Here is a 19,501-nt window from a genome sequence, read left to right on the forward strand (position 1 = left end):
CAAACAGATGGAGAAACATACCGTGTTCATGGATTGGAAGAATCAATATTGTCAAAATGGCTATTCTACCCAAAGCAATCTATAGATTCAATGCAATCCCTATCAAGCTACCAACGGTATTTTTCACAGAACTAGAACAAATAATTTCACAATTTGTATGGAAATACAAAAAACCTCGAATAGCCAAAGTAATCTTGAGAAAGAAGAATGGAACTGGAGGAATCAACCTGCCTGACTTCAGACTCTACTACAAAGCCACAGTCATCAAGAGAGTATGGTACTGGCACAAAGACAGAAATATAGATCAATGGAACAGAATAGAAAGCCCAGAGATAAATCCACGAACCTATGGACACCTTATCTTTGACAAAGGAGGCAAGGATATACAATGGAAAAAAGACAACCTCTTTAACAAGTGGTGCTGGGAAAACTGGTCAACCACTTGTAAAAGAATGAAACTAGAACACTTTCTAACACCATACACAAAAATAAACTCAAAATGGATTAAAGATCTAAATGTAAGACCAGAAACTATAAAACTCCTAGAGGAGAACATAGGCAAAACACTCTCTGACATAAATCACAGCAAGATCTTCTATGACCCACCTCCCAGAATATTGGAAATAAAAGCAAAAATAAACAAATGGGACCTAATGAAACTTAAAAGCTTTTGCACAACAAAGGAAACTATAAGTAAGGTGAAAAGACAGCCCTCAGATTGGGAGAAAATAATAGCAAATGAAAAAAAAATAATAGGAAATGAAGAAACAGACAAAGGATTAATCTCAAAAATATACAAGCAACTCCTGAAGCTCAATTCCAGAAAAATAAACGACCCAATCAAAAAATGGGCCAAAGAACTAAACAGACATTTCTCCAAAGAAGACATACAGATGGCTAACAAACACATGAAAAGATGCTCCACATCACTCATTATCAGAGAAATGCAAATCAAAACCACAATGAGGTACCATTACACGCCAGTCAGGATGGCTGCTATCCAAAAGTCTACAAGCAATAAATGCTGGAGAGGGTGTGGAGAAAAGGGAACCCTCTTACACTGTTGGTGGGAATGCAAACTAGTACAGCCATTATGGAAAACAGTGTGGAGATTTCTTAAAAAACTGGAAATAGAACTGCCATATGACCCAGCAATACCACTTCTGGGCATACACACTGAGGAATCCAGATCTGAAAGAGACACGTGCACCCCAATGTTCATCGCAGTACTGTTTATAATAGCCAGGACATGGAAGCAATCTAGATGCCCATCAGCAGATGAATGGATAAGGAAGCTGTGGTACATATACACCATGGAATATTACTCAGCCGTTAAAAAGAATTCATTTGAATCAGTTCTAATGAGATGGATGAAACTGGAGCCCATTATACAGAGTGAGGTGAGCCAGAAAGATAAAGAACATTACAGTATACTAACACATATATACGGAATTTAGAAAGATGGTAACGATGGCCCTATATGCAGGGCAGAAGAAGAGACGCAGAAGTACAGAACAGACTTTTGAACTCTGTGGGAGAAGGGGAGGGTGGGATGTTTAGAAAGAACAGCATGTATATTATCTGTGGTGAAACAGACCACCAGCCCAGGTGGGAGGCATGAGTCAAGTGCTCGGGCCTGTTGGGCTGGGAAGATCCAGAGGAATCAGGTGGAGAGGGAGATGGGATGGGAGACCGGGATGGGGAATTCGTGTAACTCTATGGCTGATTCATATCAATGTATGACAAAACCCACTGAAAAATAAAAATTTATTAAAAAAAAAAAAAAAAAAGAATTCCCTGACTGCTGAATGATGGATGAGAAAGATGAAAGATGAATGGATGAGAGGGAGCAGGCATGGAGGCAGGGAGTCTAGGAGGCTGTTGTAACTTCCAGAAGACAGACAGCAGGACTTCAGACTAGAATCCTGGCAGTAGAGATAGAAAGTAGATTAAGAGCTATTTAAGAAATAAGGTTGACGTGTTGTGTTGGGGGGACGGGATGTGGGATTGAAGGCAGTGAGGGGTCAGGCCTGGTTGGTGGCTCGGGAAGCAGACTGGGTAAGGCTGTCCTGAGTGGAATGGGCAACACTGAAAGTGGGTCCCATCGTGCAGGGGAAAGATCAAGGGCTCCATATGGATACCTCGGATTTGACCCCTGGGCCCACCGTTTGGAAATGTGAGCAGAGGGGACACACTCTAGGGGGCAGGTCAGGACCAAAGGCATGACATTAGTAGCCTGAAGGGGGTCATTCAAGCCCTGAGCTGGGAGAGATGACCCCCTGTGAACAGGTAGAACAGGAGGAGAACAGGAGGGGACGGGCCTTGGAGTTCTTGGCAAGGGTAAGGCTGACCTCAGGTGGAAGCCATCTGAGGGGTTGAAGGCACTTGGATTGTGAGGCTGACACTTAGGAGAAAGTTCTGGGCTGGGGCTATGGGAGGTGGCATATAGAGGACAGTAGGAAGCACAGCAGCAGAGGAGATAGCCTAGAAATTTTGAAGTTCTGTGTGTACAGCATTCCTTCTGATAACAGATTTTATTAGCTACTCGGTTCCTAGAGGTAGAGATAGCCTGGAACATCTTGATTTCCAAAGAAGAAGAAGGCGGGGTGAAGTGCAGGGACAAGGTTTCATTCAGAGGATGTGAGTGTAGAAAGGCCTGGACATGAATTACCTTCTAATGACCCTCTTGCCCACCCAAGGCTGTGCTTCACAGTGGGTTCTCAGCAACCGTGAGAGAGGCAGTCATGGCCGGTGTATTGTCTTCTCTTGGAACTGGGCCAAGCCTTCCCATCAGCAAGATGGGGGCCTGGCTCACCTGTGAGAAGATCATGACCAGGGTCTTCTTGCTGCCACAGCTGCTGCCCCTCTTTCTTCAAGTCTCCCATGTGAGAGTGACACTGTAGAAGATTCTTCACTCCGGAGGACAAGATAGCACTGTGGATATATCTCTGAACCCACAATGTCAACTCAGGATCAGACCAAAGTTCTCTTTTTGGAGAAAGTACACAACCCAGCAAGTTTGTCTAGCAACTCTTCAGCCTCATGTTAGAAATTCATGCTCTAAGACCTTCTGAGTCACTCAGCCAAGAAGGGATTGTGTTGTCCAGAGGACCAAAGAGTAGGACCAGCAGCCAAGAACTGTACCGACCTCTCCTCAGCCTCATTCTTATTGCTACAGTAATATTTTTCTGCTTGTATTTGCCAGAGGAAGGGCCCTCTACTGGTCAGGAAGATGAAGCCACTCTGGGTTTCTTGTGTGAAAACCCCCTCAATTGGAGGTGACAAGACCGAGGGGCAAATGCTTCCCCTCGGTTGGTCCCCACTCCATGTCCTCTTACCTAAGGTGGAACCACTTTGACAGCTATTAAAAAGATAAGCAACTGCTTCTCATTTAAGCTTCACTTAGCTGTGACTAATCTAGAAGAAAACTCAGCCTCTTTTCAATCTCCTGCAACATTTCCAGAACAAGCTTCTCACTGGCTAAGCTCCCCTGTCATCCATCAGAGGCTATCACAGCCCTCCAGGGAGTGTACTGTCACCAAGATATTTTGTGGTGCCACAAGCTTCAGAACCAAGTTTCTGAAAACACCACACTCTTCCTCTCCCCCAAACCCGCACCCCCCCCAACCTGGCCTGGGGCTTCAGATGCTAAGTAACAACAATCATGTTAAGAGATCTTTATTATTCAAAAAATAAATAAGATAATCACAAGTTCATTCTGGAAACAATGAGGACTACAGGTAGATACAATAGGTTTCCTTTAAATACAGTCATTTCTCAAGGAGGAGTGTGCAGCCTCAGAGCTGACGTCTCTTCCCCCCCACCCCCCACCCCATCAACAGTAGTGGAGACAGGAACAGGGTTGAAATAAGGTACTTGATGAGCAACAGCCTGACTCAGTGTGTGTGTGTGTGTGTGTGTGTGTGTAGATGAGAAAGAGAGGATGAGAATGAGTGTCAGGGTGGCTGGTGGGGGCAGGGTTTTGGTTCTCTACTGCCTTATACTTCCTAAAGTCTGCCCCACCTCCACCAGGGCCCCGGGGACCCAGAATCCACCATGATTGAATGTGAACTGAAGCTCCCCATTTCCCTTTGGCATCTTCACTGAGAAATCAAATATATCCTCCACTGAAAGACACTGCATGCAAAGAAACAAAACTAAACTTGGCTAATTTTCTGCTGTTTACTCAGAATTCGAGCTGTGCATAATGGTGTCTTTTCACAGGACTCTGAACGTCTGTGTCAGTGGAGTTGCTGCTTCAGAATATAAGCTCTTATGGATCAGGGCCTGTTGAGGTTTCCCCTGCCCAGTAATTTACTCATTGCAGCCCTACATGCCTTGGGATGTATAATAAATAGTTCTCCGTCAGGAGGATACTAGGGTTATAAATAGGCAGTTCAACGGGGGAGTGGTCTTAACTGGTTTCCTGGATTGTGAAGACCACCAGCATCAGCCCAGCCGCAGCCTGCCGGCTTACACCGTTCAGAGTTTGAGTAAGCCAAATGATGTGAAGCCGGTCCCGTGGCTCACTTGACTTGGATCAGTCACGTTGACAAACACTGAAGCACCCGGTTGCAATTCAAAGACTCCTCCCAAGTGAATGGATTGCTGCCCACATGGTTTGGAAGAGCTGTGGGTGTTTGCAGCTCTCAGTAAGATTCTCTCTGATCCACTTGGGGACTTCAGGCAGAGGCTGGCTATAAATGGAGCTTGACTCAAAGTTTCCCGATTGGAACAGAAGGTGACTTGGGTGTAGATGTAATAGAATCCTTGTCTTTTCACGGCCAGCTGTTTCCCGTTTTCGAGGGTTACCAGGTTGGTGCTTAGGGTGTAGTATCCTTTGGGGGCCCACTGGAGAACTGTAATGGAGAAGGGGGAAAGCCGTGATGAGGTTGTGCATATGTGATTCAGATTCTCACAGACAATAGAGTTCCATACTGGATACTGACTTCGTACAGAAAGGCAAGTTTGCGGCGTCAGGGAGTCTAAAGGACCCCTCCAGCCTTCAGAGACAATGGAGGAGCCACGGCTGACCATTCAGCCTGGCCTGCACTGTTGGACGGAGCTGGGTTCCAACCCAGATATTATTCAAGCTTGGGCAAGTCAATCTCCCTGAGACTCGATGTGCAGACTAACTCAAGTAACAGCACAGGGAGTTTCCTTCTCCCCTTAAAAGCTCTTAAAGCCAATTGACCCTTGAACTTCAGACAGTGTGAATGATTTAAAAAGTCCCATGTCATAAATCATGCGTGCCAAAATGCTCAAAGCCTTGCTAATATCAACTTTCATATCTTGCTTTCCTTGAATTTTCTAAAATCGAAGACTCGCTGATCTCTCTCACTCAGCCGCAGCATAGAGCAAACACAAGACCCCCATTTCTTCCTACCTGATCGGGCTCTTGTAAACCCAGTCTGCCTCCCACAGCAACGACTAAAATTAGGCAAGGAAGTATGAAAATAAACCTGTCATTTCACTGTGTGTTTTGATCTCCCATTGTAGTGGGCGCCACCAACTTGAAAGTGCCTGTATTCTTGTGGCTAAGCCAGAGTACCCACCAACAATGTGCCATTTTCTCGGCTGAGATGTTGAGTGGGTTCAAAGTAGTGTGTGCAGCCGATTTCAAATCTCAGCTCCCACAGAGAGCGAGGCTGCGGGGGGTGGGGGTGGGGAGAACTGAAAGTACTGATGCATTTGCTTCCTTGAGCTGTTTCTTTTTCACTCCTGCTTGGTGGTCTTAGGCCTATCAGTGTACAACACGCCACCTGTTGAGATTCACCCTTTTTATAATCAAGAAAGGCATCCTGAAATACCTGACATTGCTTGGGCCTCCAGACCACTCTAGAAAGTCTTCATTATGATGTGTTCACTTTTAGACTATCTGATTGAGAAAACACGGGCAGTTTCCCTATCTTTCCATCCACAAGGTTTATTGTTATCAAGTCCTTACCTAATTTTTGTCCTTGCTGTAAGAGGTAGGTCAGGATTAGAGCAGCATGACCAAGTAGGTCTGAGAAGTTTGTGGCTGGAGTGGGGTAAGAAATGTGACTCTCTTCTCATCTGATCCTCTGCAAACCTACTGGGTTGAAGACTGTCAACTACACTAGGGTCAAGAGCCATCATGGATCTTCTGGCAGAACGTGGGAGCACCATGACAGCTATCCAAGTCAAGCTATTCTTCTAAGAGGTGTCTCTGTGGCTGGCATCCATCCAATCCAGATGAGAGGGTATCATGTGAATGACCTCCCTGGACATGTCAATATGGTTGTGATATTCTCCCCTAAGTGTATTTTCTGAGAAAGGGGTACTGGCAGAATTACGAAATATTGTGGGAGTAAGTGTTATTCAAAAAGGGCTTTATGTTACTCTTCTGACAGCTACAGGGAAGTCAGTTAAGAAGTGACACTTTAGATTTGTACAATGCTTGACAGAATAACTTTCTTCCATATTAGCTGATTTGATGCTCAGAGTCACCTCGTGAAGTAAGTGAGAGAGGAAGCTGCTGCGAGGGAAAGGGACTTGCCCAAGGTCACCCAGCAAGTGGCAGTCATGGTTCTTAAACCTCAGTGTTCAAAACCTTTCTATCCAGCACTCCTACTCCTGTACCATGATCCGGGATAACCACCTATGTGTTACACCCACTGAGAAGCCCGAGCCGCCTCAGAGATGAGGCTGTGTCTCCTTTCCTCTCTCTCGGTTTCTATCTGTTTCTCTGTGTCTCACACATGTGCATATACACATGCACACACACACACACTGCTTAGAACTCCATTCCAGAGCACTGTGCTGAAGTTTTCAGACTGCTTTAATGCTCTTGGCATGCATTTATGTAGATGAGAGATTTTATGCTAGTGTGTACATTTCCATCCGTTTATCAGATGGGCCACATTCTCCAGTTAGTATGAGGTACAGATTTGGGAAAAAAGATCTGAGGGCTAGAATCATGGCAGAACGTATATGGAAAGATAAATCATTCAGATTTGAAAAGATTCCAGTATGTCGTCTATTGTTACTTCATTGGAAAATCTAACGTGCCGGCACCTATTGATCTGTGCAGAATGATTTTACCTTTAATTTCCCTAAGGTTGGCCCCAAAGAGGTGGGGGTTAATCATACAGGGATTGGAAGATGGCAGGAAATACCCCTTGAGGCCCATTTACACACAGTGAAGAGGGGTTAGAATGGGATGCTCCCAGTCAAGAGGTCACTACCTGCCATCTCTTCTATGTTGTCAGCATAAAGGTCCCTCCACCCAGTAATTCATCATTCAGAATCAACTACAGAACAAGAACCTAATGAGAACATCGGGATTGCTTTCCACTGCCTTTTTTTCCTCCAAGTCCCATCTGTGCATTTGAGCCCACTTTGAAGACAAAGGCAAGTGCATGAGACGTGTCTGGGGAGCTTCGTAAATTGGGCCCCAAAGGAAGAGAGGAGCCTGACTGCCTGACTCTAGCCTCCTGGCCTGCCCCTCACTCAGGTGACTGACGTGCAGATGCTTTGGACTTACCAGAGGTTGTTTTACTACTGGCCTCACTGATGACATGTGCCGCTATTTGAGGCTCCTGATCACCTGAAATGAAACCAAAGGCCAACTGTCAGGACAAAGAAACACGAAACTGGCCACCAAACAATTTGGTCTAGTTCTGCAGCTGGGTCATAGAGACTGTACTTAAACAAGTTATGTGAAAGGAAGGGTAAGATGGCCTGAAATCCCTCCCACAGAGGGCAAAGTTTGTTTCCAAAATCTGAACAACTGAATTGATTATTTCCACTGAGCCCAATTCTTCCAAGAGTAGTTCAGTACTTGACTTCACTTTACAAAGATTGACACAGGCTAAAGAAAAATGATCCTCTTTAAACACATTTTGAATCTTGCTTTTAAGAAAGCTCCCATCCATTGGTCATCTTAGTGAGCCCCAAGGTCATGCCTACACACTTAGCTAGTAAGATGCTTACGGTGTCTGATTTGGTCAAGCACTGGCCACAGTATATCTACCTCCAACCGTTGCTCATGTAAAAGACTTGCTTCTTAATTAGCTGTGCTGATCTTTTAAGTACAGACATGATGTGGAAGTTCCTTTTTTTTTCAGTAATGAGCTTGGAGTTGGACACCTTGTAGGTGTCCTATAAATACTGAGTCAAGTTGTGTGACCTAAATGACCAGTTTTGTTAAGTATATCATTTTCTCAAAGGCTGCTAGGCAGCACCCACATGAACTGGTTCCTCAAGTTTCATGGCAATTAACAGACAATTTTGTACCACTCAACGTATTTTACAGTCATTCTGAAAGCAAAGCCTTCATGGAAATCAGGCAACCCCTTGCATTCAGACCAACAGTTAAAGCAAGCTCTTTGCCTCAGAGAACAGTATATGTATCTCTATATGTATGAATGCATTTCTTTGTGTATATTAAATTTGTACAAGCCATACCATCTTTACACTGACTTTGTGATATAGTAGTCTCTCTAACAACAGCCATTTACCAACACTCCATTTCTCCCATACTCAGCTGCTCGGGTCACCCCAGGAATTATTATATTGGTTTTGGGTGCTACATTCTAACAGGAAAAGGGAAGTCAATGTGTCCAGGAAAGAACAGGAAAAATTCCTGGAAAGGGGGAACAGTGGAAAACACTAAGGAGGTTTATCCTGGAGAAGAAAAGGTTCAGGGGCCATGATTGTCATTTTCAACATCTGGACTGCTGCTGTGTAGAAAAGGAATTATATACTTTGCTTAGTATGGCCCCAAAGATCAAAAGTCAATTCAGTGAACAGAGATTACAAGAACAAATTTCAACTCCAGAGAAGAAAAGACTTTTCTTGAGTATATAGTAACCTTCTTTTAATTATTAGAGTCATTCAAAGATGGCCCAGGCTGCTTTATGAGCTAGAAGGTGTCTAGACATGTTTGTTCAGAGGGAAGACGGTTAGTGCTAGTGTAAAGGAGATTAATGACCTGGGGATGGTGAGAGATTTGAGGACCGTCAAGAGGTTCCTTCAACTTTGGGATGTTTGAGATGTTCAGACATCAAGAACAGAGCAAAGAACAAGGCTGTCATACTGAATCACTTCTTGATCCCTGAGGTTCTACTGGCTGTCATTCCCCATGAAAAACTGTTATCATTGAGTAATGAATGACACCACTACCAAATGCTGACTGTCTGGTCATCTTATCCTCCGTAGATGTCACTAGGCTGCATGGTTGCTATAAGGTGTTGAAAATAATACAATTTCTTCATACTTGGTATTGTCAGCACTAAAGGAGCACAGCCTTCCCTGTAAATATGTCCACACAAATCCTTTCCAAGTAACAGGCACCAAGGAAGGTGTTGATTTCGCAGCTGTGTTCCTGCTTTATTTCCAGGGTTAAAGGTTCCCTGATTCAACTTGGCGTTGTTCAATACAGTCAGCCTAAAGTTTCCTTTTTGCTTTTAAGTATTCATAGAAATGGTAAAGAGCAACCTACCTTTGTGCATTTCAAAGTTTTTTTCTTTCTTCTTTACTTCTTTGTTTTGCATTATATCCTAAAATAACAATCATAGCGAAAGGTCATTTTGACAGGAACTCTGGCGGGGGTCTTTAGAGGGAGGTTGCATGCATTTGACATCTGTCACTACTCTGTTGTCTGTTTCTGGTGAGGATTATCGTATAGATTCTGATCCTGTCATTAATTCCATCCTACTGTAATTCAGAGCCCAGGGCTTTGACAGATGAGCTGACAGCCCAGAAAGCCCAGGGGTAGACCTGGAAACAGAATTTGGGCTCTGTTACTGTGCCAGGCCAGAGGTTGCCATCCTGACCCCTCCTATGACCCCAACCTCCCCAGCTTTGAGAGATATGGACAAATAATGCTGAATGGGGACCTGATTCTTCCTTGGGAACTGGTAGATAGAATATTACTAAACATAAAACTTGGTGTATATCTATTAGAATAAAATTAGTCTGAAACCTCTTAGGAAATGGAAGTAGTAAGTTTGACACTGGGGAGAAATCCCAGACCCTGAAAAGACCCTCAGACATTTTTTTATTTTGTTGTCCATTTCAATGGGCTGAAGAGATTCTCTTGTTGTTTGTTGCCTCATGTGGCCTGTTCTTATTTAAAATAATCTATGTAGAAGAAACCTAAGTAATCTCTCACTGCAGCTGAGATTCCAAGGCAAACACAGTACTTCTTAAGGGGTTGCTTCTCACTAGCAACTGCAGGATGGTTAGAGGCCCTTACGAAAGCTAGCACAGAGTGTCATCTACACAGGTTGGATGGTAGTAATGGCTGCTGTTGCCATTTTAAAGATACTGAATAAAAGGCCTGGTGGGCTTAACTGGCAGGCATGAGGTCACCCAAGGAGTCTGAGGCTGAAGCCGAGAGTAGAAACTATGAGATCACACTCTGAGGCAGAGCTTAACCCACACCATCACCCTGTGCTCTGAGCACAAAGGAGAACAGCAATAATATTTTCACATCTTTGGATAATCAAAGGCTTGTGGTCCTTCCCGTTACTGGAGTCAATTTTCCACAGCACCCTTCCTTTTTGTTCCTCCCTCAAAAGGAATTTAAAGTGTTGTTACTACTGAGGGGCTCAGGTGTCAGGTGTGAGAGTATAAGTCATGGAGCCTTATGGGCAGCCTGCACCTCAAAATGCTTGCACGGGGCTCAGAGCTTCAACTTTCCATTTGAGCTCAAGGGTGGTGGCGTGAAAGTGCGGCAACAGGAAAATGTTTGTAAGATAATAAGCCAACAAAAGAGTATTTCGTGTCTTTTCAAAAGATGGAGTGTGATGATCGAAGTCGAGATACTTTTAGACTAGGTGGTTGCCCTGGTGTCAGGGCTTGGCCAACATGAAAATGTGAAGTCAGCAAAGTTTGTCTTTTACGCGTCCGGCCTTGCCTTTCTGTGAACTTTCCCCCAGCCACACGCCCCAGAGCCTTCCCCCTCCTCTTGCTTCACTCCCCACCTCAACTGACAGACTTTTTAAAGTTGATTTTAGAAAATCTGGAAGGAGTTATTTCTCTCTTAGTGGGAACTCGTTTGGCAGATATGGATAGGTTGATCTCTAACTCGAAAAGGAGATGCTCTGAACTTATCGAAGATAACATGGGCATTGACCATCAGACAGCAGACAATCATGAAACTGATCATTCTAGCAGGCGGTTGGGCAGGGAGGAAGATTTAATGTGAAATTATACTAGTTAAAATGCTGCCTCCATTTACCTAATGTCAACCAACCATGAATCCCATCTTCTGCCCAGAGTGACAGCTCGGTTCTACCTGCCTCAGGAAGTAATTAGTTCTTTGTCACTAGAGGTGTTCCAACAGAGATGGAGGGACTGCTGGGTAGAGACTGTGGGGAGAAGCAGCAGCTCTGGGTTGATAATTGGATCTGATGATTTTGAACATCGCTTCCTGAGATTCAAATTTTGGGTTGCTCTGGCGTAGTCAGATTGTGACCCAGAAAGAAAGCCTGTTAACATTAGCTAAGAATATAAATGATCCAATTTGGGGTTATTTTGCTGTTGGCCTGTTGGGTTAAAAAAAAAAAGTCCAAAATATTTTGTTTTAGAATGAGAAGTTTCATGGCATGGATATTGGACTGGGATCAGTCATTGGAAGAGGAGAGGGAGCTGGAGTATTTTGGGTCTGACTGTCGTGGGCATTGGAGGTGCAGATGACATTGACTCGGACTCTACCCTGCAGCAGTGGAGGCAAGAGGCTTCCTCTATTTCACAGAAGGCACTCTGGTGGACATGCCTGAGAAGGTCTGCCTTTTCAGAATATGAAACTTGGGAGCTGCCAATTTTTTCATGCAAGTATAAGCGGAAAGACAAAACTGACTTTTTCCTTGCTTTTCTCCTGGTAGCTGATTTGGGAAGCTTTGCATATCTGACCGGAAATACAGTCATGAGATATTGGCAATATAACTATAAAACTCTCAGTAAGAGGGAGGGAAGAAACCAACAATCATTCTCAATGCCTTTGGGGGAACTGGAGGCTGATCCCAGAATTATAGAATGTTGAAGCTGGTAGTGCCTGGTGGAACATCTCAACCCTCTCATTGGATAACTGAGAAAAATGAGGCCCAGAGAGGTGAAGTCATTTGCTCAAGAGCACACAGCCAAGCACATTTAATATGCTAAGCATTTATTAGCATATTAAATGTGGATTTAATCACATTTAAATTTGCAACACCTTCCAATATTCTGTAATACTGGCCAGAAGCCTCAAGGAACCAGGGAAACTCAAATCATTTCCAAGCCTTGCATGTAAAGAGTTAGGAGTCTTCCTCTAAAACCTGCATTCCTGTGGAGAACCTAAAAGCCAGCCACAGATTTGAGCTGCATTCTGATTCCCATAGGTGACTCAGGGATAAGCTCCCAGAGTCCTCACTACTGGATTAAATGACATACCAGGGACAGTATAGGAGGACAGGAAAAAGTTCAGAAATAAGATCTCAGGCCCTTCCACTCCTGGGTTAAATTACACACTATCTGTATGTGAGAACTCCTGTTGGTTTCTCTAGATACCCACCCAACTGGCACAGCACTGTCCTCAGCCTGGATGTGGCCTCCTGCTCACAACCCGCAAGTCCCTGGAGGGCCCAAGGTGTTTAACTCTGTTCTGAGGGGGAAACAGGCACAAAGATTTCTAGATGCTATTCTGGAGAAAGAGCTCCTAGACCCCTTGTCTACAACGATGAGATTAATATTGTAGGCACATCCTCAGTAAACTGTCCCAAAACTCTTGCTTTAGGCACCCATCATAGGTCACTGATGGAGAGGGAAGTGGCAACCCACTCCAATATTTCACCTGGGAAATCCCATGGACAGAGGAGCCTGGTGTGCTACAGCCCATAGGGTCACAGCGTCAGACACAGCTTAGCGACTAAACAACAACAACATGAACCACTGCAGTGACTTAATGCTGGGCACCAGTCTGTTGGGCAAGACAACTTTAAACTCTCTCTGCCTCGGGTCTTGATTGGCCCTAGAGCAGACTGAGTCCATGAGCAGGTGGTATTCTATGGAGTCTGGTTCGAGTGGCACTGAGACAGTCCATCACCCATTGCCCACACCTCTCCTCACAGTAAAAGGAAAAGATCTTACTTACATGGTACCTGAAATTCCATCATGAGAGAAGCAAAGCATTCCTTCACATGTTAAGAGTCTATCAGTGTTCAGAAGTCCCCATCACCCCCATTGAAGGTAAACCCTTAACTGGTGGCCTGCCAACACTGCAGTGGCCCGTGTTTATTACTTCCCTGGGAAATGGGGACCAGACCCTGGGTCCTCAGTGGGAAGGCACCAAGATTTGGATGGAAAGGTAAGAAAATGCAAAAAGCAAGTGTGGTGGACTTCATCCTTTCCCCCCGAGCCATCTGCCTGTCTAAGCTCACGCGCGTGTGTGAATGTGCCCAGGAGAGTATGTATTTTCTCCAGAGAGAGCCTTTTTTGTTCTTCTTAAGGGCATTCCTATGAGCGAGCACACTTTAAACTTTCCTTTCCCTTTTAACCATTGAGTTTTGGCTTCTTTTTTGCTTTTTTATACACACACCCATATACATGTGTGTACTACCTGTACACACATGTATGTCTACCTGTATTTATAGTATATACCCGACACATGTTTAAACTTTTACATGGTTAGGTTTTAGTTGCCCAACCTAGCAGGTTCCCCCCTCCAAAACTTTTCAATGATCTTTTTCCCAACGACTGAGGTCCTTACCTTGACCAATTCTTCAAACCGGCTTCTAATTTCCTCACAGTTCAGTAAGGATAAGGACCCCTCTCCTTTATTGCATCTCTGTATCGTTTTCATGAACACAAAATCTTCATGAAGATTCCTTTCGTCTTCTATCTATTTTTGAAATGACAGGGACATGAGAAATTGTAATTCTGAAGAAGGCAGCTAATGGTCTGCCTCTACAATCACTTCCATAGCCTCAGCAACACAAGAGGGCTTTGCAAATATAAATGGGGAATGATAACACATTAGTACACTGGACTGGGGCTTCCCAGGTGGCTCAATGATAAAGAATCTGCCTCCCAATGCAGGAGACTCAGGTTCAATCCCTGGGTGGGAAAGATCCCTTGGAAAAGGAAATGGCAACCCACTCCAGTATTCTTAACGGAAAAATCCCATGGACAGAGGAGCCTGACAGGCTACAGTCCATGGGTCGCAAAGAGTCAGACACTACTTAGCGACTAAGCAATGATACTGAATTAGTGATATTTAGTATTAGCAGTTTAAAAAATCTACAAAAGCCAGCAAAGAGAATATGATGTTGCCTGAAACACTAGGTAGAAATCATAGCTATTGTAATGAAATTTCTTCACAAAGTGTACGTTTTTTCATGTATATTAGCAGCGACGTTCTTTAATGGTCATATTTCCCATTGCTTCAATAATGATAGGTCATTATAAACATAATCTATAAACTAGTTTTCTCGTGAGCTAATTTGCCCACTTAGTTTTAACATTTGTGATCCAGTGCTTTATGAAAAGAAGGGGATTTGCAATGGGTGTCAATTACTCAAACTCTAATTACATCTCGCTCTTTTTAACTTTAGTATTTGCAAAAAGCATTTACATTTTTAAAGAAATCATCTTTCATTCCCAAAGTTGAGATATTTTATTTTCTGATGTCCTACAATAATTAAATGTATGGAAGTCACTTGGTTAATCAACGAATTCTGTGACATTTTCTTGTATTCAGATTACAGTTTTAGATTCAAAACAAGGTCCAGTTAGCCAGCGACTTTCACTGTCATTAAGAGAACACCCAAATGCCAGGGTAACTTTGAGTCTCTGTGTGTGTATGTGTTAGTCGCTCAGTCATGTCTGACTCTTTGCGACCCCATGGACTGTAGCCCACAAGGCTGCTCTCTCCATGGAATTCTCCAGGCAAGAATACTGGAGTGGGTTACCATTCCCTTCTCCAGGGGATCTTCCCCACACAGGGATCTACCCAGGTCAACATTTCCCCTGTTGAGGCTAGGGGAAATATTTGATTGGCAGGGCATTTGATTAGCAGAGCCCACCAGCCCATGAACAAACAACCAGACACAGAATCCCACTCTTTTCTAAGTAGTGAAACCTAAAATTTGTAGTAACCCAGTGAATTGCCTCAATTCTGCCTGCCCCACCTTATCCTGATAGAAAATCTTATGGTCATAATTCAAGGTTGGTGGCTCAATAAAGACCCCTCGCACATCCCTGAGAAAACACAGTCTCCAGATGCTGTGCATTCACAATTCCCACATCCAGACCAGACAAATAATTGATAAAATTTCTCCTTTTCATCCATGATTGATATTTTGTCAACACAGCCAATAATGCTCATCAGTGGAGATGGACATGGAAACAGAATAAATCCTAATGGCAACTTTTTCTTAAGAATGCAGAGCAACCTACTAACTTACTCCACTCTTTTGTTCTGTAAGTCTGGCTATTCAAGATTGCACAACATCTCAGAGGGAAACTGAGCAGCTTACAACTAAAATCAGCATTTGAGAATTATACAGAGACCACCACTTCCACTATAAGTTGCAAATTGGAGACTTCTTTATGTCTATGTTAACCCGAAGCACTATGAATTTTCAGGTCAGATTGATGCTTTCCTTCTCTAGTTGAAAATTTAGAAGAAAAACAGTTGTCTCCATCAGAAAAAAAATAGTTCACTTTTTAAGCAAAACATTAGCAAAACATTATAGTTAATGTCTCCACAATGCTTATTTTGTGCCTGGTTCTGGTCTTAGCTTGAATTTAATATATGAGGTGAGTACCATTATCATCCCCATTTCTCAGATGTGGAAACTGAGGCATAGAAATGTAAAATAACTTGTCCGGGGATTGGAAAACGAGTAGAGGATTGAGTCAAGATTTGAACCCAGCAATCTGACTCCAGAGTCAAGGGTCTTGACCAGAGAAAAAAATAGAATATCTCACTAACTAGACCACAACCACTATGCCACAAGACCATTTATCTATTTGGGTTCTTAACATTGTCCATTATTTGGGTAGCACTAAATCCAACCAACCCACACATCAATAAGAACCATAAATTTAGTTAATGAAGACCCATGGTTCATCTTACCTTGTCCAATCTTCTGTGAAGATACACAGCAAAAAGCGCTGACCCAATCATCTGGGTGATAAGAAAAACTGTAAGTAAATACATAAAAATTTTCATACTGACAGGTGGTCCAGTGGCCACAGAGCGGGGAGAAGGTTGACTGTATGTTTCGATCATGCTGCGTTAGAGTTGAAATGATGTCTTCTGACTGAGAAGGTGGCAGAGGCAGCATGAGAAGACTGTCAAAGTGGCCACCTTACTCAGGATTAGTTAAGAGCACACAATCGTCGCAGCCCACACTTCCTGGAAAATGTGCTTCGCAGTCTTCTCTCCCAGCAAAAAAGTTACGTAAAGGTTTTTTTTTTTTTTTTTAACCTAACCATATCATTCACTTCCAGGCTTTCCCTTTCATTAGTAAAGAAGAAATAAGTTTCTTCTTCCATATATTCATTCTTGCCTTGAAATGTCATAGACTCCTTAACAGACAATGGCAGTATTTTCCTATCACTGTCTAACGTATGGGGTTCACCAGTTTCAAGGAAAGTGACAGATGAATCCACCAGCAATAGGCTTATTTCAATTTCAATCTTACTAATATAAAGCGGGAACCTGGTAGATGGAGAAAGAAAGAAACACCAACAAAAGTTTGGATTGATTTATGACTGGCTTGCTGCTGGCTCCTTAAGATTTCTTTCATCTTTAAACCCAACAAAATCCCTGTGGCATTTCAAGTCAAGTCTACACGGCATAAAGGAGTGCTAACAATTAGTAAAAAACATTTAACTGGAAAGAAAATACACTTTCTTTCCAAGTGTATTCAAGAAAAATACACTTCTTAATGAGAACCTACTGTATAGCACAGGGAATCCTAATCAGTGCTCTGTGGTGACCTAAAGGGAAGAAAACCCAAAAAACATTATATATATACACACACACACACACTGTGTGTGTGTGTCTGTACACTTTGCTGTACAACAGAAACTAGCACAGTATTGTAAGGCAACTATACACCAATAAAAAGAAAAAGAAAAGAAAAATACACTTCTCCAAGGCCAAGAGAAGTGGAGTCTTGTATAATTCAGGCCAAAATTCTGGAATTGAGGTTAAAGTAGGAATATTAGGTTCATTTAGCCAAGTTGCCTGTCTACACTGTTCCAATTCATCAAATAATTGTTGATGCTGATCTGTCTATTTGGAATAGGGAAACTAGGCTGCAGTTAAGAGACCTGAATTCTAGACCTTGGGGTACCAATGAATTGGTGTGAACCTCCAGCAAATCTACTCTCCCTCTACAGATCTCGGTTCCCTCATACCCAAAGGGGCAATTGTACCTCCTTTGCCTGTCCTCTAGGTTGTTGAGAAATCAAGTAAAGATGTGCCTGAAAGATCTTTGAAACAAGCAATAGCAAAACACTCTCACCTTAAGTTTTCTGGTGTTTAAGCTATGAGGAGTTTTCCAAATGATTGCCAACTCCTTACATACTAGTAAACAGCAAACAAACAACAATAGCTTCAAAAACACCCAATGTTTTGACAGTGATTTGAATTATTGAAGTGTGTAGAATTACCCATTTCTGAATGGCTTTTGATGGTCTTATCAGATTGCCTTTGAAATAAAAACAGCTATGGAAATCCCTACCCCACATCCCAACTTTTTCTAGAACCATGATAAGATTGCTTTTGTGATTCCTATAGAATTGTTTTGACAGACAAATAGGAAATGTAACAAACTCCTCTGCTAGGCATGCTATCTGCATAGTTACCACCTGCTCTCTTCCCCTCCCACGCCCCAGCATCCTGTCCTGGGCCCAGATCTCACTACATCTGCCAAGTAGGTGGCTTCAATGCATGTGATAAACTTTGATCAGTCAAATCAGAGGCTTCGGTTCTTAGACAAGGAACCTTAGTTCCACTAAAGGAAAATTATCACGAGAGCTAAAAGGGGCTCGAGGACATCTCCAAGGCCAGTTTCATGCGATGACAGCATGCCAGAGTTGCAAGGACCCTGTGACCATCAGCTCAGCCAAGTTCCGAGGGAGAGGTCGAAGGAGGGACCACAGAGATGCCGACAGTGGCATGTTTGGTCCTGGGACAAACTTCAGGAGAAAATTGTTGTCCCATCTCCCTGCCTACACTTCCTGACTTCTGCTCATAACATTCCCCTGAAACTGCTTCCACTATTCTCAACACAATGGTTTGAGTTGAATACTTTGTAGGGTTGATTTTTAGTGACCTTTCCAGTAGTCTGTTGACCTATTTTTTTGTTGACATCCTTCTGAAATCTCTTCCCTCTTGCCTCTTACTATCCTTCTCTGTGTGCTTCCTTTTCCCCTTGTACCCCTTAAAACTTTGGCATCTCCCATCCTCATGTTCCTCCCACCCCTCCCCTCTTCTCATTCTATATGTTTACCTGGGAGGACTGCCATCCATTTTCATGGTTTTCACTATTACTTTCATTGTGATAAACCCCAGATGTATACCTGAATCCTGAACTGAAGATTTGTAAGTGCAAGTACCTCTGAGTCCAAGGTATCTCCACTTGGACACCCCAAAGCCATCCTGCATCTGCCAGGACCCCAAATTAACTCATCCCACCACTCCACTTCCTACCCAGACTTGTTCTCCCTCCAGGCTCTCCCCATCTCAGTGAATGGTACTACTATACTCACCTAACTGTCCAAGACCTAGGAGCCATTCAGGATTCCTTCCTCTCTTGCCCAGATTACTCCCCAATTCCAGTGGCTTCCTCATCCCCCAAAGCTTCTTGATTACACCACTCCTTTCTAGCCTCCAGGGAAACATCCTAGTCCAGGGCCACATCCCCTCTCTCCTAGATGACTGAATTGTCCTCTCCTAGTTGATTACCTTGTTGTCTTTCCAGCTCCATCCCATCCATCTTCCAGAAGAATGTTAACTCTGAATCTTGTCACTGACCATATTATCTAATCTATTTTTACCCTCCTAAGACTCTGAGTTGGACCCAGGGAAGCAGATTGACAGTTTCCTGGCATATTCATCATGAATGGGATTAGCTCCAAATAGCATGATAGTCCTTTAATTCTTGAAGTACACTCTTTCTCCCATCCTTCCTCTGCCTGGTCCTCTAGATTACTGTAACTTGCATGCGTGTTCAGTCGCTCAATCGAGTCCAACTCTTTGCGACCCCATGGACTGTAACCCACCAGGCTCCTCTGTCCATGGAGTTCTCCAGGCAAGAATACCGGAGTGGGTCCCCTTGCCCTCCTCCAGGGGATATTCCTGACCTAGGGATCGAACCTGTGTCTCCTGCATTACAGGTGGATTCTTTACCACTGAGCTACTAGGGAAACCTCCAGATTACTGTAACAATGGCTACCATTCCAGCTTCCACATTTTAGTTCTATTTTCTGATTCTCTATCAGATGTCCTTTGTCTAAGGACCTCCCATACCTGTCT

General features: G+C 43.5%; 1 protein-coding gene across 1 annotated transcript; it reads right to left on the reverse strand.

Moving 5' to 3' along the window:
* Positions 1 to 4,120: 4,120 nt before the first annotated feature.
* Positions 4,121 to 16,243, reverse strand: CD40LG (CD40 ligand). The gene is made up of 5 exons (XM_065916599.1): positions 16,088 to 16,243; positions 13,718 to 13,849; positions 9,467 to 9,524; positions 7,508 to 7,570; positions 4,121 to 4,859 (listed from the first exon to the last, which is right to left on the reverse strand). The coding sequence occupies exons 1-5, from the start codon at positions 16,241 to 16,243 to the stop codon at positions 4,483 to 4,485; spliced, it is 786 nt and encodes a 261-aa protein (XP_065772671.1). The 3' UTR covers positions 4,121 to 4,482.
* Positions 16,244 to 19,501: the final 3,258 nt, after the last annotated feature.

The sequence above is a fragment of the Muntiacus reevesi genome, chromosome X, assembly GCF_963930625.1.
Source record: "Muntiacus reevesi chromosome X, mMunRee1.1, whole genome shotgun sequence".
In the NCBI taxonomy this organism is placed as follows: Eukaryota; Metazoa; Chordata; class Mammalia; order Artiodactyla; family Cervidae; genus Muntiacus; species Muntiacus reevesi.

Excerpts from the sequence above, each read along its gene's own strand:
- CD40LG (XM_065916599.1), bottom strand. The coding sequence starts at position 16,243 with ATGATCGAAACATACAGTCAACCTTCTCCCCGCTCTGTGGCCACTGGA. Across the intron at positions 9,525-13,717 it reads GGTTTGAAGAATTGGTCAAG|GATATAATGCAAAACAAAGA; the intron begins GTAAGGACCTCA and ends TTGTTATTTTAG. Across the intron at positions 7,571-9,466 it reads AAACTTTGAAATGCACAAAG|GTGATCAGGAGCCTCAAATA; the intron begins GTAGGTTGCTCT and ends GTTTCATTTCAG.